Source organism: Tricharina praecox (assembly GCF_024521635.1).
Source record: "Tricharina praecox strain CBS 144465 chromosome Unknown BZA05scaffold_45, whole genome shotgun sequence".
NCBI lineage: Eukaryota > Fungi > Ascomycota > Pezizomycetes > Pezizales > Pyronemataceae > Tricharina > Tricharina praecox.
The window spans coordinates 25877-51231 of record NW_026250447.1 but is presented as its reverse complement, the minus strand read 5'-3'; the positions used below and the strand labels follow the sequence as shown (position 1 = coordinate 51231).

The 25355-nt window shown below is 54.7% G+C and overlaps 6 protein-coding genes across 6 annotated transcripts; 3 read left to right on the top strand and 3 right to left on the bottom strand.

Annotated features, from left to right (window-relative positions):
- The first annotated feature begins 830 nt into the window (after positions 1–830).
- Positions 831–5189, top strand: BZA05DRAFT_209901 (Piwi domain-containing protein). The gene is made up of 5 exons (XM_051479601.1): positions 831–2169; positions 2223–3166; positions 3237–3493; positions 3582–4367; positions 4427–5189. The coding sequence occupies exons 1-5, from the start codon at positions 1043–1045 to the stop codon at positions 5135–5137; spliced, it is 3825 nt and encodes a 1274-aa protein (XP_051334868.1). The 5' UTR covers positions 831–1042; the 3' UTR covers positions 5138–5189.
- A 278-nt stretch (positions 5190–5467) lies between these two features.
- On the bottom strand, positions 5468–9984 carry BZA05DRAFT_412804 (glycosyl hydrolases family 38 N-terminal domain-containing protein). The gene is made up of 9 exons (XM_051485134.1): positions 9920–9984; positions 9810–9866; positions 9282–9613; positions 8894–9190; positions 8672–8817; positions 8403–8622; positions 7973–8349; positions 6810–7906; positions 5468–6757 (listed from the first exon to the last, which is right to left on the bottom strand). The coding sequence occupies exons 3-9, from the start codon at positions 9529–9531 to the stop codon at positions 5827–5829; spliced, it is 3318 nt and encodes a 1105-aa protein (XP_051334867.1). The 5' UTR covers positions 9532–9613; positions 9810–9866; positions 9920–9984; the 3' UTR covers positions 5468–5826.
- A 2432-nt stretch (positions 9985–12416) lies between these two features.
- On the bottom strand, positions 12417–13894 carry BZA05DRAFT_464232 (uncharacterized protein; the record flags this gene model as incomplete). Its single annotated transcript, XM_051487732.1, has 5 exons — positions 13726–13894; positions 13435–13631; positions 13124–13242; positions 12991–13083; positions 12417–12797 (listed from the first exon to the last, which is right to left on the bottom strand). Exons 1-5 carry the CDS (start codon positions 13740–13742, stop codon positions 12417–12419), a joined length of 807 nt encoding a protein of 268 aa, XP_051334866.1. The 5' UTR covers positions 13743–13894.
- Positions 13895–20804: 6910 nt separating this feature from the next.
- On the bottom strand, positions 20805–21994 carry BZA05DRAFT_412795 (uncharacterized protein). Its single transcript, XM_051485133.1, has one exon. It carries the CDS (start codon positions 21530–21532, stop codon positions 21227–21229), a length of 306 nt encoding a protein of 101 aa, XP_051334865.1. The 5' UTR covers positions 21533–21994; the 3' UTR covers positions 20805–21226.
- Positions 21995–21996: 2 nt separating this feature from the next.
- Positions 21997–22864, top strand: BZA05DRAFT_209843 (uncharacterized protein). The gene has a single exon (XM_051479600.1). The coding sequence runs from the start codon at positions 22091–22093 to the stop codon at positions 22757–22759; it is 669 nt and encodes a 222-aa protein (XP_051334864.1). The 5' UTR covers positions 21997–22090; the 3' UTR covers positions 22760–22864.
- On the top strand, positions 22570–23370 carry BZA05DRAFT_209840 (uncharacterized protein). Its single transcript, XM_051479599.1, has one exon. It carries the CDS (start codon positions 22788–22790, stop codon positions 23247–23249), a length of 462 nt encoding a protein of 153 aa, XP_051334863.1. The 5' UTR covers positions 22570–22787; the 3' UTR covers positions 23250–23370.
- The last annotated feature ends 1985 nt before the right edge of the window (positions 23371–25355 follow it).

The following is a 25355-nucleotide window of genomic DNA, read 5'->3' as shown; positions in this document are numbered from 1 at the left end:
CGTGGATGGGATGGATGGGATGTGGGAGTTGCGGGAATTAGGAATTAGGTCCTTCGATCGGTTCTTATGGACGAGGGGCCCTGGCAGTGAAGCCTAGAAAGATCGCGATGGTGGGCGGATTAAAGATCATTCCATCGGAGTGCAGGTTCCTCGCGAGAGGAATGGGTTTCTTCACGAGAGGTGCTACAGTCTTGAAACCATCGAAACCTGGCCACGTCGGGACTGGGCCCGGTTACGGGGCGAGAAGCGCGCATATCCGCTGTAGCCGAGCCGACGAAGGGCATCATGCGAGGGGCCGGAAAAAGCACTTACGGAAGGAGAACGCCCCCCCTCGTCTCCACATACCAGCCCGTACCCCGCCACTCTTATCGGTGGCCTTGCCTCGAAGATCACCTCCTTCATCACGATGCAACATCGCAAGAACCGCATGCGTATCGGACTCGTCGCAACATCGTCGATTCCTGGAGGGCCCGGGCATAACGATTGCAATTGTACAAGGAGATCAACAATCATTCCAGAGACATTCCGGGAGGCTGTTCAACAGTGACCTACCACACGTAGACGCGGCCTCTACTTGCGTAGAACCTCGACGCGACTTACCCGTGACAATTATATAATCCCTGCTATGCACCAGCCACAGACCGGCGCCACATCGAACAAGACATGAACCGACATCACGGCCACGATCACGATCACGGGCCGGTTGGTACATACCAGCGGCGGCGCAAGCGGCCATGGAACAACGCCATGGTCTTCCTTTCGTCACACAGTTTCACCGCCTTTGTTCTCGCGTTCTCCCGTTCTCGATCGATCAGAGTCTTTGTCCTCTGGCCAAATGTAATTTACCTTCTACTCCGTTGTGGGTGCTGTGGGATCTCGTGGCCATATCATGCTGTAGCAGTGCAGTGGCCGCGAATAAAGAACGTTGGCTCCGATCCCGCTGCCCACTATTAGACCGCCGCGCCCCGCCCTGCCCCCACCGTGCGCTCGCTCATCGCTCGCCCCACACGTCGAGCAACACGTCGAGCAGATCAGTTCGCACATGGATTCGCCACGAGATAACGACATCATCCGGATTGGAGACGATTTGGAGGCGCCGCCTGTCCCTGCGGAGGAGGATTCTTCGTCAACAGAGGAGGAGAAGGTCACTTATCAGTCTCCGGGAACTCCGGCATGGATGCGGAGGGCGAGGAAAAACTTGCAAGATCGCGATGAGACCCAGGTGATGGCGGGGTATGTCAGTGAGGTTCTCAAAGGTGAAAATGCGGTGGTGGTGGTGGAGGAGGATGATGATGACGATATTACGGAAGCCGAGTTCACTTCTGGAGTGGAGGAAGATGGGGACACGGACGACAATGAGGACGACGATGAGGACGATGTTGGGGACGGGGAAAAGGAGGCTGGCGAGACGAGTGAGAACGAGGATGATGACGACAGTGAGGATGAAGACTCAAGCGACGGGGATGAAAGTGATAAAATTTCCGAGGATGAACCGGGAAAAGAAAAGATTGAAAAGGATAGGGAGAAGCTGGATTCCGAGGAAGACGAAGAGGACGAAGAGGACGAAGAGGGCGAAGAGGACGAAGAGGACGAAGAGGACGAAGACGAAGAAGACGAAGACGAAGAGGACGAGGAGGACGAAGACGAAGAAGATATAAACCCCGAGCCTTACTCTGACACGGAAGAGGGAGCCTCCAACCCCGACTGGGACGCGGTAGAGAGCGATTCTCACTCCGGGGACTCAGCATTATCTGAGGCATACCGGAGAAGACACAGCACTTATCGAGCTAATCCATCTCCTCGCACTCCTGCTAGACGATTGTGCGATTGCCCCGACGATGATGAGGAAGCTCCGACCAGCTCGGAAAAACGACGAAGCTACATTCAACGTCGTTATCCGTTGCTTGCAGGAGGTAGTGGGTGGGCGCGACCACCGGCTCGCGGAACCGGTACCGGCCGCGGAGTCGGTACTGCAGGGGCAGGCGGTACGGGAAGCGCTCGAGGGAGTCCTGGCGATCGGAGGAGCAGTCGCGGGAGCGGCAATGACTGGGGGGGAAGCGGCCGTGGGTTCAGTAGCGACCGGGGAAGTAGTCGCGGGCGTGGGAGTAGTAGTGCTTCCCCCGGGGGAGGTGGATTTACGAGAGCACCGGATCCGGTCCCGTTCGGCACGTGAGTACATAGGGGTCACGGCTGCCGTATATATCCGTGCTAACATTCTACAGGCCGCTGGTATTCAAAGCCACCGACTTGGTCAAGGATGACCAGGAACTTGTGAGAAGAAACAAGGACCCAATAGCTCGGCCGCTGGTCCGACGGCCAGCGTACGGCAAGGCGGGAAGTCTGCACGGCTGCCGCACAAACTTCTTCAGCATCGACATCGGGGACGCGATAATCTACCTCTACGCGATCAAAATCAATCCCGAGGTCAGAGATAAGCGCAAGAAGCGACAATTGGTTACGCTATTCGAGAAAGAGCCAAGGTTCCGCGTATATTCGGAAAAGACCGCTATGGACTTTCCTGGTGACCATATAGTTAGCAAAGAACAACTGACCTTCGATGTCAGGGTCGACTATGAAACCGTCACAAAGGTGGAGTCGTACACGTTCAGCTTTCATGAACTAAGAAAGATCAGCACTACCGAAGTCAAGGAATATGCTGCCGGACGGCTTCCTGGCCTGTCCATCGGAGACCTGGAGCACAGCGTCACAGCACTGAATATCATCCTGGCAAAGTTTCCGCGCAGCAATATCGCAATGATGACTATCGGGAAGCACAAGTACTTCCCCACGTCGGACAACAAGGCCATGTATCTCAGCAATGGAATCGATTGTATTCGAGGTTTCTTCACATCCCTCCGAACCCTGAATCACGGGTTGACATTGAATGTCAACATCTGCACTTCCGCATTCACCAGCCACAGATTTGATCTATTGGGTCTGATGGATAGGTGGGCGGGAGATCAAAATCCAGCAATTCCGCTTGCAACGCTTTGCCAGAGGAAGGATCCGGCGCTCATCGCCTTCATCACGGGGCTACATGTGCGAAGTGACCACCAGACGCGTGGGAAGGTGCAGCTCTTAACTGTCCATGGGCTTACCGATCAATATCCCGGACGTACCAAGTACTTGAATACACAGGAGCTCATATCGGCCCGATTCCAGAGACGTACGAAAATCACGCCCTTCTTCTTTCCATTAGCTCTCACGCGGGAGTCAAGGTGCTAATTGATCTGTAGATTACGGGACACAGGTGAAGGCTCCGGCTATCCCGTGTGTATTGTTCCCCACGGGGGTAGCCAACATGCCCTTATTGATACCACCTGAGTTCCTCGAGGTGGTTCCCGGGCAGATCCCCAGGGGTGGAGGAAGACTCGACCCCAGGCTCGCCGCTACCATGATCAAGCAGGCGTGCATGGCACCCGCTGAAAACGCGAAAATAATCACGAGCGAAGGTCTAGCGGATCTCGGCGTTACCGTTCCTAACCGTTTTCTCGTATGTGCTCCTTGATCATCGAAATTATTCCTGTGGTTCGCGAGTCATCACGATTTGCTGATCATCTGCATTGTTGCACTGCGTGTAGGATGGCTTCGGCATCACCGTTGGCAAGGAGATGATTACCGTGCCCATGCGCGTGCTCGAATCACCGTCGGTGATTTACCGGCAGGGCTCGATCCGCCCGGTGTACGGCGGCTGGAACATGAAGCACGGCACGAAACTGTTCTCTGCGCCGGCCGGCAACTTGGCGCCCGTGTGGACGCGTCTGGTCCTAAACCTGGGGAACAGAGAGCTCAACGCGAAGGACCTTAAGTCGAACTTAGACGAGATCATGATGGCTCTACGCAACGTTGGAGCGAACCTGCCGTATTATGACAATGGACGTACCCCGATTACCATTCCGTCTGGACGCACTTGGACGGATTACAAGAACCCCGAAAATCCGCTGTGTCGTGAATTCGAGGCGCTCAGTAAGGACAAAGCGAAGAACATCGCGCTGATCTACGTGGTCATCGCAAACTCTCAAAAGGCCGACATGGCATTGTACGCGGCGATCAAGTGGCTCGGCGATCTGCGCTGGGGCTTCCAGACGGTCTGCTCGGTGCTAGACAAGTTCATTAAGAATCCCAAGGGCTGGTCGCAGTATGCCTCCAATGTGGCGCTCAAGTTCAACCTGAAGTCCGGCGGTACCAACCATTACGTCCAATTGGGAGCGTGCACGAAGGAGTGCATGATTGTCGGTGCCGATGTCACGCATCCCGGCCCGTCGAGTGCACGACACTGCCCCTCCATCGCGGCGGTCGTGGCAAGTAACGACTCGAAATATACGAATTATCCGGCCTCGATAAGAACCCAAGAGAGCCGCAAAGAGGTAGTTATTTATACCCTTTCCACCGTATCGCACGTTACCAACTAACCTCGTCCTCACAGATGATCACCCACCTAGAGCAGATGATGTGTGAGCGCCTCACCACCTACCACGCGGCAGCACGCGTGCTTCCCAAGCGCATCTTCTTCTACCGGGACGGGGTATCGGAGTCGCAATACGCAGCAGTGATGAAAACCGAGCTCCCCCAGATCCGCAAAGCGTGCCTGGACGTATCACGGCAACTGCAAGGGCCGAACGCGCCAGTGATCCGGCTGACCCTTATCATCGTCGGCAAGCGGCACCACACACGTTTCTACCCGTCCAGCAAGACACACATGGACCCGCGGAACGGCAACCCCTCGCCAGGGACGGTGGTGGACCGTGCGATCACGGACCCGTACGACTTCGACTTTTTCCTGCAAGCGCACCAGGGGATTCGCGGGACCGCGCGGCCCTGCCACTACTACGTCCTCGTCGACGATAACCGCCTCGACGTCGACGACCTGCAGAAGATGACGTACTACCTTAGCTACAACTTTGCGCGCGCGAATAGGAGTGTCAGTGTCTGCACGCCTGCGTATTACGCCGATATTGCGTGCGAGCGCGCGAGATGCTATATGTACGCTATGCTGACGAATGATAAGTCGATTAAGGCAGCGACGGCGCTGCCGACGTGGACTGAGGAGTCGGCCGCGAAGTATGTGGAGTCGTGGTGGGGTGGCGTGGGTCGCGGGGTCCATGAGAATCTCAGGAGGAGTATGTTTTATCTTTGAGTTTAAGTATGCGTTCTAGTTTATTCGCTTTCCTAGCAAGCCTCAAATATGCCATTCGTTCTTGCAGTTTGTCCCGCGAGTGATCTATCCGTGATCTGCTGCGTGCTCAGTGATCTCCTATGTTTCGCATCACGTGTGTCGCGTCACGAGTTCGAGTGATCGCAGTGATCGCGGCGAATGCTGTTTCATGACCACCGAGCGTGAATCCATAATTCACACGCACTTCCGCCTACTACCGTAGCTTGGCTTAGCTGCCGGACTCCAATCACTCCCAAAACGTGTATGTATGGAGTGGTGTTTGGTGTTTGGAGCGGGGACCTTAGTGACAGATTCCGAGTGATACGGAATATATGAGGTGTGCGAAAAGCAGAGTGGCCCTGCGCCAATCAGTGTCACTAGGTGTGACAGAACTACATACTGGAAAGAAGATTAATACAACCCATTGTGATCCTTCAAGAGCCATCGTGACAACCAGAGTGGCAGTCTTCATTCGATATAACCACACGAGTACAAAAACCGCATAAACCCCCTTCATAAGTACATCCCAACCATCCCTTCCCATAATCGTCCCCTCATGATCATCCCCTCTCATAATCATCGATCTCATCAAATCCATCAATAAAACAAAAACGCAAAACCAAGCAAGTATAAAGACAAAGACACCCCCTTTCCCGCTGCATCCCATCCACCTACAACTGCAACCTAACAGTCACGACCTCAAACGCCCTGAGAACGAGCTCGACCTCCTTAGTAGTCTCACCATTAACCTCAACCTCCTGGAACTCCAGTTCCTCCAGGTCATCCTCGAGGAGATTAGTCTTAAAGACCTTCTTTACGGGCAGCTTGGTCTTAATCGACGTGCTCGCTCTCCCGCCGAGACTCTCATACAGTCTCAGGATGACGCTGTTGCCGCTGCGCGTCGGCAAGCCGCCGAGTGAGATGACCTCGTCGTCTTCCCCGCGCTTGACGGTGTCCAGGATGACGCTCGAGTGCTTGGTGACGGCGACGGCGTTGAGCAGGTCGTGGGCGCGGTCGGCGTTGCTGCGGAGGACGTGGTTGAGTTTCAGGGGGTTGTTGAAGTCCGCGGCGGTGCGAACGGTGGCTTCGCCGACGATGTCGTTGTGCGGGTACATGGCGTAGCGGAAGGTGTGGCGTCCCATGTCGGCATGGGCGTCGGGGGCCTTCGGAGCGCGGATGAGGGAGAGCCGCATCACGTTTCCGGCGGTGGCGAAGCCGTACTTGCAGTCGTTGAGGATCGACACCCCGAAGCCGTGCTCCGACAGGTCGGCCCACTTCTGACAGCAGACCTCGAAACGAGCCATGTCCCAGGTGGTGTTGTAGTGGGTGGGTCGCTTCAGCACCCCGTATTGGGTCTCGTAGGTGGCTTCCGTGTTGACGACGTCGACGGGGAACTCCACTTTCAAGAACTTCATCGTCTCCTGCCACTCGATCTCAGAATCGAACATGAGCATGTTACCGGCGCCTTGGACAGCGGCGTCCAGAGAGATGGTTGTCTTAATCCAACTCTTCGCAGAGATCTTCGTCTTGACCGACAGCGCCGCACGAAGTGGTCCGGCCTCGAGAATCGTAACGTCGCCGCGGGGAAGCTCTTCACGAGTCCTATCGTCCATAGTTAGTCCTGACCCCGTAACGGAGGAGAAGGGGTACTCACTCAAAGTGGTAGACTTCGACATCCCATGCCTGCCAGTAAATCGGCTTGTCGTCATAAATGACTAGCTGATTGGCCTTCTTGCCCTGAGGGATAACCTCCCGGTTCTGCGGAAGGAAGATCAAACTGACGATGGAACCACCCACAATCGTAGCCTTGATCGTGCCGTTCTCGAGAATGAACATTCCGTTCGTTTCCTCCCTGGCCGTGGCGCAAGAGAAGGTAGCATCGGCGGCGGAGATAATGTCACCAGCTCCAGTGCCCGGAACATCCTTTGCCAGAATGTAGGTATCGTCGCCACCGTCGATCGATTGCTGGTAGAACTGACCGTTCGCAACCGCAGCTTTGGGGATTTTGATGACCTCGGTACGCGGCCAGGGATGGGTGTTGATGATCCGGGGCACGGTGTCAGCCCCCGGCTTCGACAGATACCCAAGTGCTTCCGATGCCTCGTCGATGATTCGCGCACCCTGCTTGAAGATGTTGGCATACATCCGATCGGTGTCGCGATAAACCATCTCGATGCAGCTTCCCGGGAGACAATCGTGGAATTGCATCAAGCAGACGTCCTCCCACATGTCATCAATCTCCTGCTTTGGGTACACATAGTCGGTCTGAACACTGGCATAGGCAGCCAACATCTCGAGATCCTTCATCAGGACCTCCGACCGGCGGTTGCCCTTCTTGTTCTTGCACTGGGTGGTGTACGTTCCGCGGTGGAACTCTAGGTACAGCTCGCCGTACCAGGTGACGAACTTATTACCGGCAGCCTCCTTCTTCTCCAGGTTGCCGAAAAACTCGTCGACCGAAGTTCCCATATGGACGCGGGGAAGTAATCCGACAGTGTCGCTAATGCCGCGGCACCTCCTCAGCTTCTCTAGATGCTCCATAGTTGGTCCTCCTCCGCCGTCACCTTTCCCAAAGACGAGGAGAGATGTGTTGTCCTGATCCAAGGATTTATGCTGGGTCATGGAGCGCCTAACGTCGCCAAAGTGTGCATCGGCGGTGTACGTCTCACTTGGTGGCATGTGACACAGAACCTGACTCCCATCAAGCGAGATCCAATTGAAAGTGCTGTGCGGAAAGGTGTTGACATTATTCTGAGAGCAAACCGTCAGCAGTCCGTTTCAATTCAGTGATTCGGGGATTATGCAAGTCCATCTCACCCATGATAGTTTCTGAGTGAAGAACCTCGTCATTCCCGACAGCCGACAGAGTTGAGGCAGCTGAGCGCTATAACCAAAGGTGTCGGGCAGCCAGAAAGTGGTACATCTAGCTCCGAACCGGCTCTGGAAGTATCGCTGGCCGAGAATAAACTGACGAGATAAGCTCTCTCCGCTCGGCATGTTGGTGTCGTGCTCAACCCAACTGCCGCCGATGTACTGAAACTTGCCCTCGTGCACCTTCTCGCGGACTCGTTCGAAAGTCTTGGGATAAAGCTTCTCGAGCCACTTGTACTGCTGGGCCGATGAACAGGTAAATCGGTGTTCCGGATACATGTCCATCAGATTGCACTGCGAAGCCCACGACCGAGCGACCTTGCCTGTAATAACCCGTCAGTCGCTATTCATTTGGAGTGGTAGCCGAGGAACATACGCTTCGTCTCATCGAACGGCCACAGCCATGCCGTATCGATGTGACAGTGACCGGTTCCAAACACCAGCGGTGTATTCCCAGTTTTGTAGACATCTGCCGAAGAGACCTTGTCGCCGAGGTATTTCGCCGCAATTTGCCGGCACTTCTTGATACTCTCCTGGTCGCCTTGTATGAAGGTATTGACGATTTCGTTACACACTTGGGTAGCGGTATGCGCCTCCTGCAAATTATTAGTATTTTCCATAGCCAAAATATTTTTGAGCGCCTACCCATGAGTCGTGAGGGAATTCCCTCGATGCATCTCCGATGATCCAGATGTCGATGTGCAAGGCCACCGCCTCGAGGTTCGGGGCAATGATGTCGGCCTGAACGAGCTGGAATGTCCTACTCGGATTCGGCGGCTGGATCGTATCACCTATACGCATCCGCATCAGCCCACTATAGCTCCTTCTCCGCCACTCACCACAAGACACAGAGAAAAAAGCACATACCCCCAGTCGGATTTCCAAACATTCCATTGCAGGCCATCTCGACGTAAAAGACATGCGTCTTTCCATCATCCTTCCACTGCTGTGGGAAGATCCACTCCACCCTCTCGCCGCCTCCGGTAAGTCCCTGCACGGCGTCGCCATCCTCGGTCCAGATCATGCCCTCCGAGTTGCTATCCCAGTTGAATTGTACGCGTTCATGGTGCTTCATCCGCTCGGGAACCGTCATCGTTACGCGGAACCAGTGCGTGGACCACGAGGGGCCGAAGCTGGCGTGTTTGCCAGTGGGCTTGAAGGTACCTGTCTCGAAGAAGAAGACGTTCATTAGCACAGCTCCCTCATCACCTCATAGCAATTAGGCAATCGATAATAAACACAAAAAAGCACACACCCTTCACAGCCTCCTCGAAAGTCGGCCTATCCTGCCCCGACGCAGCCCAGGTCTCCAGCTTGACGAATTCCTTTCCATCCTCCTTGTCGGCAACGAACATGGAGCGGAGGTTGACATGCTGGTACTGGCCGGTAGCGGTGAAGTTACGGATGCGGCTCTGATAGATATCGCGGATTTGGGCACCCTTGGGCGTGAAGTTCAACTGGGGGTAGCCGGTCTCCGCCGAGGTGGGCTTGCCGCCGCCGCCCATGCTGGCGATTACTTGCTGGAGTGGCTGGGAGTTGGGGAGGAAATGCGAGCCCGAGGAAGAGTGGTCGTGGTGGCAGTAAGAGCTGGGATACGGACAGTGAGTGAGTTGGAGTCAGGAATCGAGAGATGGAGATAGACGATGGAGGGGAGTGAAGAGACACGGAGGGGAGAGGCACAGAAGGATGAGAAGGAGAGCGAGACAGTTTCGTGGTTAGGGAGCTCTCTTCTGAGCTATTCCCATCCCAGTCACTATTGCGGGGGGGGGGGGGGGGGACGGACAGGGATCAGCTCCTCGCTCAGGGACAGTGGGGGGCATTAGTCAGTCTTAGTGCGCGACTAAGAAACCATCACAGAATGAAGCCAAATAGAGAGAGAAGAGATCAATTCACCTTGTCATTCTTCGTCTCGGACTGATTGATTGATCGATCGCAATAGATGTCGCGAAGAGTGTCCGTCTCGTACGTGAAGGAGTCGAGGAGTCTGGGTTAACTTTATACTTTCCGGTGATTTGATGGCTGCCCCGCATTCACATTTTCTTGGCGCATCTGCAGGAGAATCGTATCGCCAATGGCCATGTCCGACAGTCCGACCGACCAGCAGACCATCCGTGCGACTTTCGTTCGTCCAGATGATTCGTCAAGACTATGTAGAGCCCTGATCTCCGCTCCACCCCGGGGGACGGGTCACCGGCCGTACATAGTTACGAGCTGACGTTCGGAAACAACTACACAGCTAAGTAAGTAGGTATAGGTACCCCAGCTCGTCCGGGCCGTCTTACCTGTCAGTCAATCCGGGGAGTTTCCTCATCTGCCCAACTTCGTATCGAAAGCTATCGGTCACGGGCCCCGAAGACTTTCATTACGTTCCGGTGCCACCAAACCGTGTCACTTGACGTGGAGCTCGGACCACGAGAGCAAAACATGCAGGCATGGCACGCACGCACGCGTCGGAGATCGTCAGTGGCACCATGTCCAGCCTCCGGCCGTCACATCCGACTATGTATCTACATATTGGGAAGAGTATTGCCTCGTAATCGCCGATGAGAGTAATCCATCCGTCCCTGTGATCGTGGGTGGAACGGTCGGAAAGTACGTACTGGCTACTTGTTCACCTAATATCACTCGATTGGACTACCTATGCAGAAGTTGTTGGCAGACAATTTGTGCCTATGGAGAGAAAATCGAATCGAGAGCAAGGATAAAGACAAATATCATAGGTACAGTCACGTAGCAAATACTTTAAAGGCTGGACACCGCACCAACGAAGGTAAACAAATATGTATAAACTTCGCAAGATAGAAGAAAACAACAAATGAAGGAAACGCAACAATGAAATCAAGTTTTCAAAAGGAAAGGAAGGGAAAGCATTAACATGAATGCTCGTAGCACTCGGAGAAAAGAAAAGAAATGAACAGAAAAAAGGAAATGAAACAAAAGGTACTCACGACTGAAGACCGGGAGATGAAAAGAGAAGTAGAGAAGAGAAGCCACCACCACCAAAATTTCTTCTTCGCTTCTCTCTCAGTCCCGGTTCAACAGTGCCGTACTATTCGTCATTGTTGTCGTCACCCCAGTATTGCTTCTGAGCTCTAGGCTCCGGCTTTCCCGGGCCATCCGAGTTCCACACCGGCTTCTTGCCCTTGCCCTTGCTGGACTGGGTTGGAGATGAGACCTGGTTCCAGCAATTATTGTTGCTATGAACACTCTCTTCCTTGGTTGGAGACGGGGTATCACCACATCCATTATTGTTGCTAGCAGTGTGATGAACACTCGCTTCCTTGATTGGCGACTGAGTCTGACTCCATCCATTGTTGTTGGTCGGAATGTGACGGCTCACGTTCGGAGGGGTTTGTGGAACTGCCGTCTGATCCATCGGTTGAGCAATTACCGGGGCTGTGAGTTTCGATCGCAATCTGGACGCTCCTCCTCCCTTCCGCCCAAGACCCAGACATTGTCTGGGCTCGGAACGGTAGGCAGTCTCAGACTGCCAGGAGGAGAGCATGCCCGGCCCCATCGGGACCGGGGGACAAGGTCGAGGGGCGATATCTCGCCCCTCGGCCAACCACAGTACTAGTAAGCCCAAATTGTGCCCTATCTCATATCAGCATATGTACGAGCGGTCATAGGGGAGGTCGGCGAGGCTTACCATCATCTAGAATAGATGTGGGAAGAACCTCTCCCGATTGCGGGCAAACGCACGGGGAAGGATAAATAGGGGTCGCGGAGGCATCCGCTAGCCCCACGGGGCGCTCCCCTCCCTTCCGCTCGACACCCAGACAGTGTCTGGGCTCGGAACGGTAGGCAGTCTATGACTGCTAGGAGGGGAGCTTCACTGGTCCTAACGGGACCGGCGGGGGGCAAAAGTCGAGCGGCAATGACTTGCCGGAGCAGCCGACGAAACGTCGGACCGGTCTCTTCGCAGGGCCGGAGGGACGACGAAATATGGTCGTGTCGATGTTCTGCGGCGCGAAGGGAAGTTTTTGTATCGTAGATAGTTCCATAGTTCGTTCATGGACTCCCTATCCGGCGCTCCTTAGATCGGCACAACAGGTTTTTTCGGCTGCCGGACCTGCAGATCCATCTGCAGGCGCTACGGGGCGCCGGCCCCATGCGACGCTTTCCCTCCATCTTCACAAGACCCAGACAACATCGGGGTTCGGAAACGCCGGGCAGTCACAGACTGCCCGGCGGAGAGCTCGACCGGCCCAAACGGGACCGGTCGGTCAAATCCAGAGTCAGAGGCACGATCATCCAGTCGTTACCGTGAGCAGAGCCTGGGGGCGGGATACGTAGTTAGGATCATAGATCCCCTCATACCACCCTTAGCATACACCACATAGCGTACTCTTTAAGGAGCGCGTCGCCGCCGGTTATTGGTCTGCCCCGATTATCGATTCGAATTATCCGCTACGACCGCTCTGCTTCTTTTATCGTCGTCGTCGGCGGCGCTTCCTCGTGCGGCGGCCCGATAGGAATCGAGTTTTTCTTTCTTGGCCACCGACCCCATCATCCATGGATCCTTCCTTTCCCTCGAAGCCGGCCCCATCGGATGGTCTTGCGTGTTGTGCACCGGCCCCATATGGCCCTCCTCCTCCTCCTCCTTCCGCACCGGCCCCATGCCCCCCCCCCCCCCCCCTCCTCCGGCCCCATATGGCCCTCCTTCTCCTCCCCCTTGCACGCCAGCCTCATCGGGCTCTCCCAGTCGCTGCTGCAACAGCCCCATAGGCAGCCCCGGCAAGTCCTCGGGCCCCAGCCCGATCGCCTGCTCCTTCGTAACGTGGGCCAGCCCACGTCATAATGGGTTTCCATGTTCTCATCTTGTTCGAACGATTCGTGCTCGTATTTCGCCACACGTTTGCGGGAAACAAACGTGTAAATGTCTCGCGCCCCCACTTGTATGACATTAGTACTCGTTTAGACCGTTGAGGGAAGAGAGATAGAGAGGGGGGAATGAAACATACCGGCTCTATCCGACCACGCTTCGCAGGCTTCTTGGGCCCCGGCCTCATGGGGCGCTTCCCCTGCCGCTTCACCAGACCCTGGCAGTAACCTGCCTTTGGATCGGTGAGCAGTCGCAGACTGCTTGGAGGAGACCGCCTCCTCCCTCTTCACCAGACCCAGGCAGTAATCTGCCTTCGGGTCGGCGGGCAGTCTCTGACTGCCAGGAGCAGAGCTTCCTCTCCTCGGTCCCGTTTGGACCTGGGAGGTAAAGGCTGGGGTGGAGGACCAGCGCGGATGTGCCAATGTGGCCATCCGGTGCTCGGCCCGGCCCCCCAGCCAGGGTTCATTGTTGGGCAACTTGCTGTTTCCCAAACCCAACACTGATCTGCTCGGCTGTCAGGAGGCGCGAAGAGTGTAGCAATCTTCAATGAACTTGGGAACTTATTCCCAAGTTTCGGACCAACCTCCGGGAAGATTTTCCCAGATGCCCAGACTAACACCGGACCGAACCGAGTGTGTTCTCGACGATGCTGGTGTGGTGACGCAAGTGGAGAGTTTCTTCTCCTCCAAACGCCAGCAGCATGACCAGAAGATGCTGGCCCTGTTCTTGCGCATTGGCGCTTGGGGGGATGCGGCATGGCTGCGGCATGGCTGCGGAAGCCTGCACCAGTGGTGAAGTTGTGTTAGCAGACAATGAGGACTGGGCCCAAAGCGGTCGGCCTGGAACAATGCATCCGAGGTTGAACTGTACTCACAGACATCTCGTTGCCATCTTGAGAGCTCAGATTGGGGTATTGGGATGCGGGTGATGAATGTTTTGTTTGGTTGATGGTATGGAGGGGGGGGGCTATACCACCGAAGGGTTTGTGACGGATGATGTACTTGTGAGTGCAGGTATTGGGAGTAAAAGGTGTAGTGTGAAGTGAAGTATGAAGAGAGAAGTATGAAGAGAGAAGTAAAAGGAAAGTTGGGAGGGAGACGATTGGGGCTTTTATAGCTGAGGATGTCACATGTGAGTACGATTGTGAGTGCGATTGTGAGTACGACTTAGGGTACAGTCGACGCTAGCGTTCCTACACCACTCGAGGCCTAATAGAATAGTTTTCCACGTGACTGCCATCGCCACTACTGGTAGGAATCCTTCATGCTATTCGTAGCCCTGCCAAGGCTTGACTGTGAATCCGATATCCTGCTGCTGTGGGAGAGAGACAATTCGGGGAATCAAGCATGGCAACAGCCAGTCGACCACTGCACTCAGATACCCAGCCTCACAGAACTTCACCCGTAGGAACTGGAAGCAGCAGAGTAGACAGTTCGGATACTATTACTGAAGCCCAGCTAAAAGATTCTAATATGTACGAGCGCATCTATGGCCACGGGAGTCTTATCTATACTATATGTACATACCGTTGCCTTCCCCGTGGAGCCAGAAATACAGTACCGGACGTTTCAAACCCAAGAGACGCTTTTTCTGTTTTTAGCTACGTAGCCCATGGCGATACACGTAATCTGGTTCCATGCCGTTCTCAAATCCGACTTTCGTCACGGCGCCCGATGTGACTTCCCATACCCTCGTCCGCTCTGGCTTGTCCCAGCGGTAGAAGCAGAGATGGAAGTAGATCGCACCAATGCAATAATACTATATAGGAAAACATGAAGCCCGCTCCTTATTACCGACCTCACCCTTGCCGTGCCTCCCCCACAGAAGAGATACCGTGAAAAATCGGGTGTAGGGAGGAACATCGGGAGTGACCCCGGTTTCTTGACCTCAGCTCCACCTCGCTTTCTTCCCTTTCCCTGGGATTCAGCTCGCACACCTTGGTCTGTGAATATTCTTCAGCTACCTCTGGCATCCGTCCTGGTAGCGATATCCGACCCCACCGAGTGATGCCTCATGGCCAATGAACTACTCGGGAAAGTCTCAGAAAATCGAAGGAAATGAGATCACAGATGGGTGAGCCAAGCGGGCAGCGAGAACCAAAACGACGATGGAGTAGAATGGCTCCGGCAAGTTGGCGGATATGGACGCCGGTGTGACGTGCCCCTTCCGGTCTCACTGGCACATCTCAAGAGGCGGATTAGTGATGAAAGTGGAGAGAGGCGCATCAGTGGTCACTAACCTGAATCAAAAACCGGCCGTACGATACCAAGCAGCCTCTCAAACAATCCCGCGAGCAACTATTCAAAAACTGCTCACGGTGGAGAAGTCAACAGAAAGCCTTGTGGGCAAAGGTCGGGAAGGAGGCGGAGAGAAGGAAAGAGAGGTGGTCGATAGCGGAGTTCGCCGACGAGCGGTGCAGCGAGGCGATCGTAGACTGTCTAGGAACGACGGATGTGGGGAGGAAAGCTCCACCAGACCTGGAGGAGGAGGATGACGAGGAGGCAAGCATCGCATCGGGGGCAGAGCAAGAGTTCCCAGCAGGGTACTGTGTCTGCGGCCGGTGCGAGAAAGTAGGAGATGAGGATATGTGGTGATATCTTCTTGGAGCGGAAAGGCGGAAGACGGGGGAGAGAGGCGAGGGGGCAGCAGGAGGAGCAGGCACGCAGGCCCATACCGGTCTTTACTGTCAATCTACTTTCTACTTTTTGCTTCTGTCGGCCCGGTGCGGATGGGTAGGGGAAGTGGGGCACCGCATCGGACTGGCCAGTATAGGGCTTTCACCTTGACTGGCCAGGGCGGGCAGGAAAAGGAGTTCGTTGGTTCGCCATAGTCTAGATAGGCTGCATGCGAAATAAAACAGGAAGACCTCTCGCTGTAATGGACGATTAAACAAATACCCTCTATAGTAGACCCAGCAGCCATCGTGGCCGCCACTCCGCCGGGGACAGAGCGCATGGTTCCGACTGGATGCTCTGGACTGAGGTGTGGATCGCGACTTGGACGGGACATTGAGTATTGCTGTATGTAGCATCGCCGCCCTGGAACAGCTCGGTACCAACCCACTGTTGTTTCAGCTCAAGAACTGAACCCTTGATCCCGACTCTTCGCCGCTAAAGGCGACGTGTAAAATGGCGAGAAAAAAACCGTTGACACTCCGCGGCTCTCAAACATGGACATCGGGTGCTGTGGCTTGAGTTCGTAAAGAAAATACATCCAGGGATCTAAGCCTTGGACACCTCGGCAGCCGTCGCACGACGCACGGCGCACGATACAATTCAGATCCGGCTTACAGTCTAGAAGGCGAGAAGCTCATGTGCGACACATATCCGCCGACTCTGTAGGCAGATCTGAACTATAATATCTTTCCCCTGCACTCGGAAGTTGCGTGGCAACGTTCTATGTAAAATCTCAGGATCTGGTATCTAATAATACTAGATATGTGCATCCCGTTGGCGTGTCGCGAAATGGTAGCGTAAGGCGTAAGGGCTTGCCAATTCCCCAAAGGACCATCCTCGAAACACCGGTTAACGCTGAGCTGAGTCTTTGAAGGTTTCAACCGCCTCGAGAAACCCGCATAGAGTGCGGTGGGTGTATGTTGCTCAATGTTTGATAATTCGAATGACACAAATCCCTACCATCTGGAAAAGCTCGCCCTGCTTCTCCGCATTATACAGAGCCCAATGCCGAGGCCAAATCAAGTCGGGACTCGAGAGTCCGGATTCATGGTATTGTCATACCTCCCTACCGGTATGATGGCTTAGATATCGACTCGCGGCGGTGATCTCGGAGGTGAGTAGCGAACCAAAGTTGCTCGTTTTACGGTGGTAGCAATTAACCAGCAGTAGATCGGTCGGCCTACACAGAGTGAATATCCAGGTAAGTACTCAAGTGAGTAGCTGCTCAAGCGCCTACCCATGCCCGCCATACTACACAGGAAGTCAGGCTCACGCGTTTCATTCCGACTCCGACCGAGAAGGGCATCATCTGCGCACTTCCGCAGGCATCGAGATGCACAGGCGGTCACTCAGCATCCGTGTATAGCAAGTAAACCTCGGCATCTGCCAATGCCATGTAACGCGGCGACCGCTAGCTTACGGTATCATATCCAGCCTGTCCTTCTGGCGTTTGCAAGTGGAGCTATCAGTTACCGCGCAATAGGTAAAACCGGTAATATGTATCAAGCAGTTCGACAGTCAACACCACCCACTGATCCCAGTAACCGCTCCCGTCGGCTACTGGCCGTTTTTTTCTGCGTTTCGTTTCTCGCCGAGTCGACCCCGGCCCGTAAACTAGCAGGCCACTCACTAGTAGTAGCAGCCCCCTGTCACCGACACCGACGCCGGCTCACTCCAATCTGCGATCTCACGGCGTCAACGCGGGGCATCAGGCCGGTTTCGGCACTTGCGTCCGCCGTTGCAGGCTTCGGGGACGGCAGATCTGTGGCTCGGGAACAGCCTGCTGATTAAATCGCCCCTGAGGAGGATTCTCGATGCGACCCCGTCCGCGATTCGCGGCTGATGCAGCTGCCAGATATACATACATAGCGAACCCGGAGCACTTTCAATTCCCTCTGTCCTCCTCAGTGGCGCCTCGGCCTCTTTTGCCTACTACCTACACGATTGGTTGGTTATGCTGGCCAGATCTATGTACTCACTACTGGAGGCCACGGTCACGGTAACTACCTATGTACCTACCTGCATGCAAGGCGTACATACATACCGGCCGGTACTTTCTGCGTACCGTATGTACACACTGGTTACTGGTTACTGGTTACCGCCATCCATGAATCCATATGGCGACTCGCGATGTGAGACTCATGACTCGCACCCCCGCGCTACATATCTGCGAGACTTCCAAGTCCCAAGTTCCGATCCATAGGTAGTTACATACCGGTAGCTGTCAATCATCGACTGCACTTGGGCTTGTACTTACACTTGTATGTAGTATGTACACGCACTTGTATGTACACGTGTTCACGGTGGTGGGTCATCACGGCTCACTCGCCCCACTCACCTCCCGCGCGTGTCTTGAAATTGGAAAAGAATGCGTCATCGATTGGCGTAGGATATCTACATACATACCAGTGGTCATCTCCTACTACTAGTAGGTATATACATACGTCGCGGTGCTTTATGCGTGTGCGCAAGTTCTTACACTCCAGATGCACCGCACAGTGCAGCACCCAACGGGCCAAGGGCCCAACAGAGGGAAGTAACCATTCCTGCACTGTACACGCCGTCACATGAAAGCTGGGCGGAGAGCAACAGGGAACCGGTACATGTCGAGCTCGCGGCCGGTCAGTGGTCCGGGACAGCCGGATGGAAAAGGTCATATAATCTGCCATGATCTGTTAAGGTCTTGAATAAAAAAACAAGCCGTCACATGAAACCAAGACTCCAAGACTCCGAGAGAGCAGCACAACGGCCCGTTGGTTGGTACCTACTTTACGCATGACCGGCCACGGCGAGGGACAAAGCAGAACCGACTCCGACTCCGACTGATGACTGGCGCATGCCGCATGAGGCTGACGAGATCTTTTCTTTTTCTTCTGCTCGATTAGGTACTCCTGCTCGATTACTCCTGCTCCTGCTGGCTACTTGCGAGTTCTAGCCATCGTTCGAGTTGAGATGTGCGTAGGTAACCTACCTATGCATGCATGTCCCTGTGGCGGAACCCCCCTGCTCACCGCACGGGCGCGTGGCGTGGCGGACGGACGGACCAATCGTATGCACGTTTCTTGTCTCCACGAATTCCGTCCTCACCAGTCCGTGCAGCGACATAGGTATCCCGCCAGCCAGCCAGCCAGCGACGCGAGCTCCATCGCGATCGGCGGATAGTCCAGAAACAAACAGGTAAGAGGAGACGGAAGCGGCGGAAGGAGATGGAGAAGTTGCGACACAGTGTGGTGTTTGTGTCTCCACGTAGGTAGTTGTCTACTCTACCGTAGTTACTCGTGTGTAACTAGCAGCAGTGTCGCCAATTCGGGTGTGTGTGAATGCATAAATCGGATTCGTGGTAAATACTCTAGCCTGTCGCTCCTGTCGCTCCTGTCGCTCCGAGATACGGTACCTCTTACCTACGGTAGTTACTATTTATCGAAAGCCTTGCCCAGTGCCAGTGCCCAGTACCAGTGCCATGGTGTCGCCGGGTCGCCCGTGTCGGCTGCGTATTAAAGGGGTTTGCATCTGACGAAGACATCACGGCCTCGGGATTCGGTAGCGATGTGAATTCGAAGATAGTCGTGACTCGTGAGAGTGACGGGGGGAACCCTAACTATAGCACTACATGTGAGAATTTATGCGTTGGAGGTATGCGGTGTTCGATGTCTCGTTTCACCACGGCCGGCCAGCCGTCTGGACTCTCGACTCTGGAGCCAGGCACGCTGGACTCTGGCGGGGGCTCTCCGTCGTCCGATTCCCCGCCCGAAATACGCACCAGTATGTACCACTCTGAAGATTGGAGGGAGACGTTGACCACAAGTACTATCAGTACTATCAGTAGTAGTAGTACACAACATCCAGTGGCGTGAAGGAAGGAAGGCGCGCCTCCGAATTCCGAGTTCCGACAGTCTGGGTGGGTGCGAGTCCCGATTGAACTTGGGAGGCGTTTCTCTCTGCCTCTCTCGAGCACGAGCACGAGCAAAGGGCGGGCGGAATCTGCCGAGAGCAGCAGCAGCATCAGCAGCAAACCGGGGGCGTGGGAGAGGTTGAAGATTTGCCGGCAGTAGAGTAGAGCCGGGCAAATCTTTGCCGTAGCCATCGATACGAGATGAAGGATGAAGGCGACGAGGCGGCCAGTTGGTGAGCGGAGATGGACCTCACGCCAGCGACGCATGCTGCTAGTATTTTGCAGTTGTAGATTGGAGGAGCAACAAGTACCCCGTTAGTCCATGGCCCGCGCCGCCGCCCTCTCGCCGTTCTCGCGCACGTACTTTTCCATAGCTCCCACCGTGCGCCCGGCCGAAGGCCGTGCATAGGGCTGTCGTCCGCCCATTCGCGGACTCCCTACCCATCTCTCTCTCTACCCCAACCCAACTCACCCCAACCCAACTCCTCACAAACCGCTCTCCCTCCGTCTCTCGGGAACGACAACTCACACCTGCAGAAGCGGGCGGCGTACTCCACACACAATGTACATACTTCACACATACTTGGTACATTACATACAGAGATAGCCACTGTTCGCAGGGAAGGGGAAAAAACGCTTTCGCACATCCCATCTCCACCACGCTCTCCATTCGTGTGTGTTCTGCAGGCACGCAGTCAGGGCCCACTTCCACTTCCACTTCACTTCACTTCACTTCCGCTCGCTCGCTGCCGTGCTTTGCAGTGCAGTGCGGTGGAGTGGAGTGCAGTGCGGTGCAGTGGAGTGTGCACAAAGGGATGGAGAGGTGGGATTATTGGCAGATAGAGTACTCTGCTCTCTAGTAATTGGGCATGAGGAAAGTTATCTGCCCCCCATGATGTCCGTTCCCGTCCATCGTCGGAGCCGAAAGCGGATGGGAATAGGCAAATAGAGAAATAAGAAAGAAAAAGAAAAGAAGAAAAGAAAAGAAAAGAACAGAAAAGAACAGAAAAGAAAAGAAAAGAAAAGAAAAGAAAAGAACAGAACAGAAAAGAAAAGAAAAGAAAAGAAAAGAAAAGAAAAGAAAAGAAAAGAAAAGCTGTGCAGGCAAAAGTGTTGCCCAGCCCCAGCCCCGGTGCAAGCCCCGGTCTCAAAGAGGGAGAATATCCTGATGATATTGCTGCTGCCCCGCAGAAGAAAAAAACCACAAGAAACCGACTGACTGTCCGAAAAGAAAGCAGAAAAAAGAATTGGCAGAACAGGACTGAAGTGTAATTACTGGACTGGAGTTGGAGCTCAGGTAGCCGTCCGGGCGCGGGCTGTGACGTGTGGTGAGAGGTGCGAAGTAAAAAGTCCCCAACTAGTCCAGTGGATATAATCGACTGGTCCCGCTCGCTCGCTCGCTCGCAGCTGCCCCGCCCGCACGTCCTTCGTTCCTTCGGCAGCTGCTCCACCAACTGGGACTCCGCAAGTTGCAAGTTGCAACCTCGTCCCCGCCCGATGATCCCCTCTCCCAAGTCAACTCAACGGCTTATACTTGCTTGCCTCACCAGATCCCCCCGCACGAAAGTACTTCTTACCTGCCTGCCCTAGAGTACAAGTCGCCTACGACCGCAACTGATCTTCACATCATCATCACCACCACTGCCACCACCACCGCAGTCGACCATATCTCCACCACGAATTGGACGACGGCAGATACCCACCCACAGGTAACCCGCAAACTTACCAATTACGCCGACCACCAGCACGACCATCACACCAGCCACTTCCGCCCCCAACCGCACCACCACCCTCCATATTCGGAGCTGTCACAACGCCATATATCCCCCCCGTCCACACACCCAACCCATACCACCCACGTCACACAACTCCCGCGCCCTGCTCTTCTCTGCTTGCTCTGCTCTGCTCTGCTCGCTCACAGAACAAATACCGACGCCATGCCGCCTCCTCCGCTGCTGCGAAAAAAAGATCAACAAGCTCAAGACCGCGACCGCGACCGCGACTTCTACTGCTCCTTCACCGACCTGGTCCTGCCGAACCCCGCCGAGCTGCCATACACCCTGCACAATCCGAAATACAAGGCTGTTCGCGCACAACCACCACCACATCCACATCCACAAAAACACCAGAAACAACACCAGCAGAAACAAAAACACCACATAACGATGCACGCCTTCCACCCGCGGCACCGCCGACTGCCGTCATCCAGCGGCCCACGGCCCGACAGCTTCGACTCGACGCAAACCAGCCGCACGTACCGCAGCTTCTTCTCGACATCGACATCCACATCCTCGCACTCCACGCGCACCTCGTCGCGCACCTCTCGCACCTCGTCCTCGTGCACCTCCTCTTCGTCGAGCTCCTCGCGCCGCCGTCTGCTCCTGGCAAAAGTTAAGCAGATGTTCCGCGGTGGAAGAGAACCCACCCACGCTCAGGTCCAGATGCTGCGCGCGAGTAGCAGGAAGCCAAGTACCCTCGATTTTAGGTGCGTCGGTATGGAGAGTAGGGTGGATATGCTCGCCACTGCTGCGGTGGTGGCCGCTGGTGCGGAGGAAAAAAAGGTGGATGCGGGTTGTCCTCCAAGGCTGGAGGTTAAATTGCCAGATGAGGATGCGTACACCTGGGGGAGGTGGTTTGAGGGGTTGTTCTGATCAGATACGAGCTGAGCCGAGATGATTCCGCGAGCGGGGTTTGAGCTTCGGGGTTTGGGCTTCGGGGTTTCCGTTTGTCGGTGCGGGTTTCATTGCGTCTGGCTGCCACGGCCGGTTTGGTTCCTTTGTACAGTGCTTCTCGTCATCTTCCGCCTCTTACTACTACTCCCTCTAATGATTGTGCTCTTGTTTCCTTTCCCTTTCCCTGTTTCCTTTCCTATCTTTTTATTCCGATATGTCCTTTCCTTGTATGTACCATCATCACTCTTACGACTTGGCATTTCACGACCACGACTTATTAACGACTCATCAACGACACGATTAACGACACGATTTACGACACGACTTGACGACCACGACTATTTTTTTATGTTTACGATTATGATTACGACCACAATTACGATTACGACTATGACTACGACTTTTACTAGGCTATGGGGTGCGGGGGCGTTTACTTACTTGCTTTCTTGCTTTCTTTTCGTTTTGCTTTGGGGATGTTACCTTTGGGGGTGTTTCTTCCTTTTACATTTATATACATCTAGAGCTTCCGTCTGGTCCGGTCTTGACTTTGACCGTCCTTTTGCTATGTTTTGGTGTCTGTTGGATCTATCTTGTCCTGGGGAGTTTGGTGTGTACGCCGCTGCTTGGGCTTTTCTTACAAATCTTCATATCTATCTGCTTATCTTCTGATCTACTGATCTACTTACGGGTCTATGTAATGTCTTCCGAGCTGCTCGGGATGTTCGGACTGTGCGGGATGTTTGTCGGCGTGTGGCGTTCTGCACTTTCGTTTCCCCGTGGCTTTCTTTGCTTTTGCTTTTGCTTTTGCTTTTGCTTTTGCTTTTGCTTTTGCTTTGCTTTTGCTTCTTGCTTTTGCTTCTTGCTTTCTGCTCTTTACTTTTTACTTCCGGCGCCGCATGGATATGGGCAATGTGCAATAGGCATGGTACGGGATGGCAGGGCATATCAGGGCATGTATTTTTATCACAACTGCGCAGTGCGAACTTCGGATTGGGACGCAGGTGTTTGCCGGAGCCACGGAGGAGTGGATGAAGCAGAGAATGAAGGAGTGAATGAAGGACCCTCGCATACGGTATCCAGTGGGTGCTACTCTACTCTACCGTACCTACTCTACTCTACTGCAGTGATCATTGACGGAGCAGTGATCGGTGATCATTGAAGCGTGAAACAACCGTGCCTATCCGCTCTGCTCCTACTCCTGCTGCGGACACCGACAAGGACCCGGACACGGCTGTGGCTGCTTCGAGGTAGCGAGTCGAGGTAGCGAGTCTCAATCGCCATGGGCATGGGTATGGGGGAGGGGAAAGTAGTAGGGAGGGGAGTAGTGGGTAGAGTGTTATACCCCCCGAGTTACGAGCTGCGAGCTGCGAGAGCGAGGATCCTCGACCGTGCGAGCGAGGATCAGCCCGGGTAAGCACTGCCCTATACCTACCGTAGGAAGCAACGAGGAAGGTCGTGGGGCGACGATCTACGAGCATGTATGTGGGGGGAAGGGGGTGATGCGCTGCCGGGATCGAGGATTCGATGCTGTGGTCATTTCAATGGTCATGGTCATGGTCATGGTCATGGATGATCCATCGCCTCGTATCGATTGTAGCATCGGTATGTAGGGGGGCCGCGTTCACGACGGAAATAACACTGGACATCGTAACTTGTAATTGCAACTTGTAAGCCGTATGTAAGGTGTGCATCGATATATGGAGCCCATCGATGGGGAGCGATGGGCAACGCATGCTACGGCCGTTGGAATCGTTGCTATACACTACATATACGGACGTACCTGTTCCAACTTCCGACTCCCGACTCCCGACTCCCGACTCCCGACTCCCGAGACAGAGACACAAGACACAAGACATCAGACACGAGATACTGGACATCAGCCATCAGTTGCGCCGCTCATGCCGGCCACGCTCCATGTCTCAACATCAGACCACCAGCAGCACCACCACCACCGGAGAATTAGTCGTCGCTACCATTATACTACCATTATACTACCATTATACGACCATTCCTCCCTCGCATCGTGATGGCTTGCATGATCCGGCGTCGCACGGGTGATCCGCTGGTGATCCGCGGGGGAGGATCGACGTCCGCGGGAAGAATTACATTCCGCACGACTTCCTTGCGCCGATCCCGTGCCTATCGGTGGTGGGCGGTATGTAGAAGTCGTGTGCCTAGCGGAGAGAGCACCGAGCGCTGCAGCGCTGCAGTGCTGGTTGTGGCTTCGGCAGTGCCGTGCACCGTGACATTTCGCGCAACGGTGCGCGGGACTTGGGGTGATTCCCCGGTTTGAAGGATGTGTTTAGGTAAGTTACGGCACCTACATACTTGCCTACTTGCCTATGATCTGCCGTCGTTTTGCACGCCGCTCGGAGCTCGCTTCGATATATAAGGCTGCTGTGGTACGGCGGACCCGGTAGAGCTCGAGAACGATACTCGTTTACTGATATACCTGCCGACATGGCGGAATTCCCGCCGGGCCGGCAGTGGATGGCTGGATGGATGTATGTTAAATTGGGCTGGTAAACTCCCCTCAGCTCCGCTGGATATACATCCCGTCGCCGGTTGGCGGGTCAGTCGGGCGGTCGATCAATCGGAGTGATACGGTACCGTATGGGTGAAGACATTTTACCACATCACAAGCATTCATAAGCATTCATAACGGGCCAGCTATACACCTATTATATCTACTATACCCTCCATTCCAGTGATTCCACTCCCCGTCCCTGACTCCTCGTCCTCCTGTTTACTCTCCGCAGCCACCAGAGCACAGCAGCAGTGGAGCACAGCAGCGGGAACACACATTGCACATACATTGCGCATGCAAGCCACCTGCATCTTTAAATGAGCCCTCTCCCTCCCTCTCTCTCACTCTTGCTCGTGAATGGCGGCGTCGCAGTCACTTCACTATGCATAGGCGATGGGTATCTAGCACATATTTGCGGGGACGAAGGTGCCAGGCGCAGAGACAAGGAAAGACAAGGAAAGACAAGTTCACCCGACAGCCCGTTGCGACGTTTGCGGGTGGCGCACGATGGCATGGGTAGTATGGGGTAATTGCGCGGAGTGCGCCGCGCCGATACGGTACCGATACCGATGGAGGTGGAGGTGGAGGTGGGTGACGGTGGTGATGCTCATGATGAGTACCAGTACCAATAGTAGAGTAGGGTACCAATAGTACCATGGAGCACCAATAGTACCGCAGAGTACCGTAGAGCAGCAATTGCCAATCCGCGCTCAATCAAGCATATCGATCCGACGCGGA

Coding starts and splice junctions, on each gene's coding strand:
- BZA05DRAFT_209901 (XM_051479601.1), top strand. CDS start 1,043: ATGGATTCGCCACGAGATAACGACATCATCCGGATTGGAGACGATTTG. Junction 3,167..3,236: donor ATCGGCCCGATTCCAGAGAC/GTACGAAAATCA, acceptor ATTGATCTGTAG/ATTACGGGACACAGGTGAAG. Junction 4,368..4,426: donor CCCAAGAGAGCCGCAAAGAG/GTAGTTATTTAT, acceptor TCGTCCTCACAG/ATGATCACCCACCTAGAGCA.
- BZA05DRAFT_412804 (XM_051485134.1), bottom strand. CDS start 9,531: ATGGGCGGCGGCGGCAAGCCCACCTCGGCGGAGACCGGCTACCCCCAG. Junction 9,191..9,281: donor TTTCGAGGAGGCTGTGAAGG/GTGTGTGCTTTT, acceptor TCTTCGAGACAG/GTACCTTCAAGCCCACTGGC. Junction 8,818..8,893: donor GTTTGGAAATCCGACTGGGG/GTATGTGCTTTT, acceptor GGATGCGTATAG/GTGATACGATCCAGCCGCCG.
- BZA05DRAFT_412795 (XM_051485133.1), bottom strand. CDS start 21,532: ATGTGGATGTGGTGGTGGTTGTGCGCGAACAGCCTTGTATTTCGGATT.
- BZA05DRAFT_209843 (XM_051479600.1), top strand. CDS start 22,091: ATGATTCCGCGAGCGGGGTTTGAGCTTCGGGGTTTGGGCTTCGGGGTT.
- BZA05DRAFT_209840 (XM_051479599.1), top strand. CDS start 22,788: ATGTCTTCCGAGCTGCTCGGGATGTTCGGACTGTGCGGGATGTTTGTC.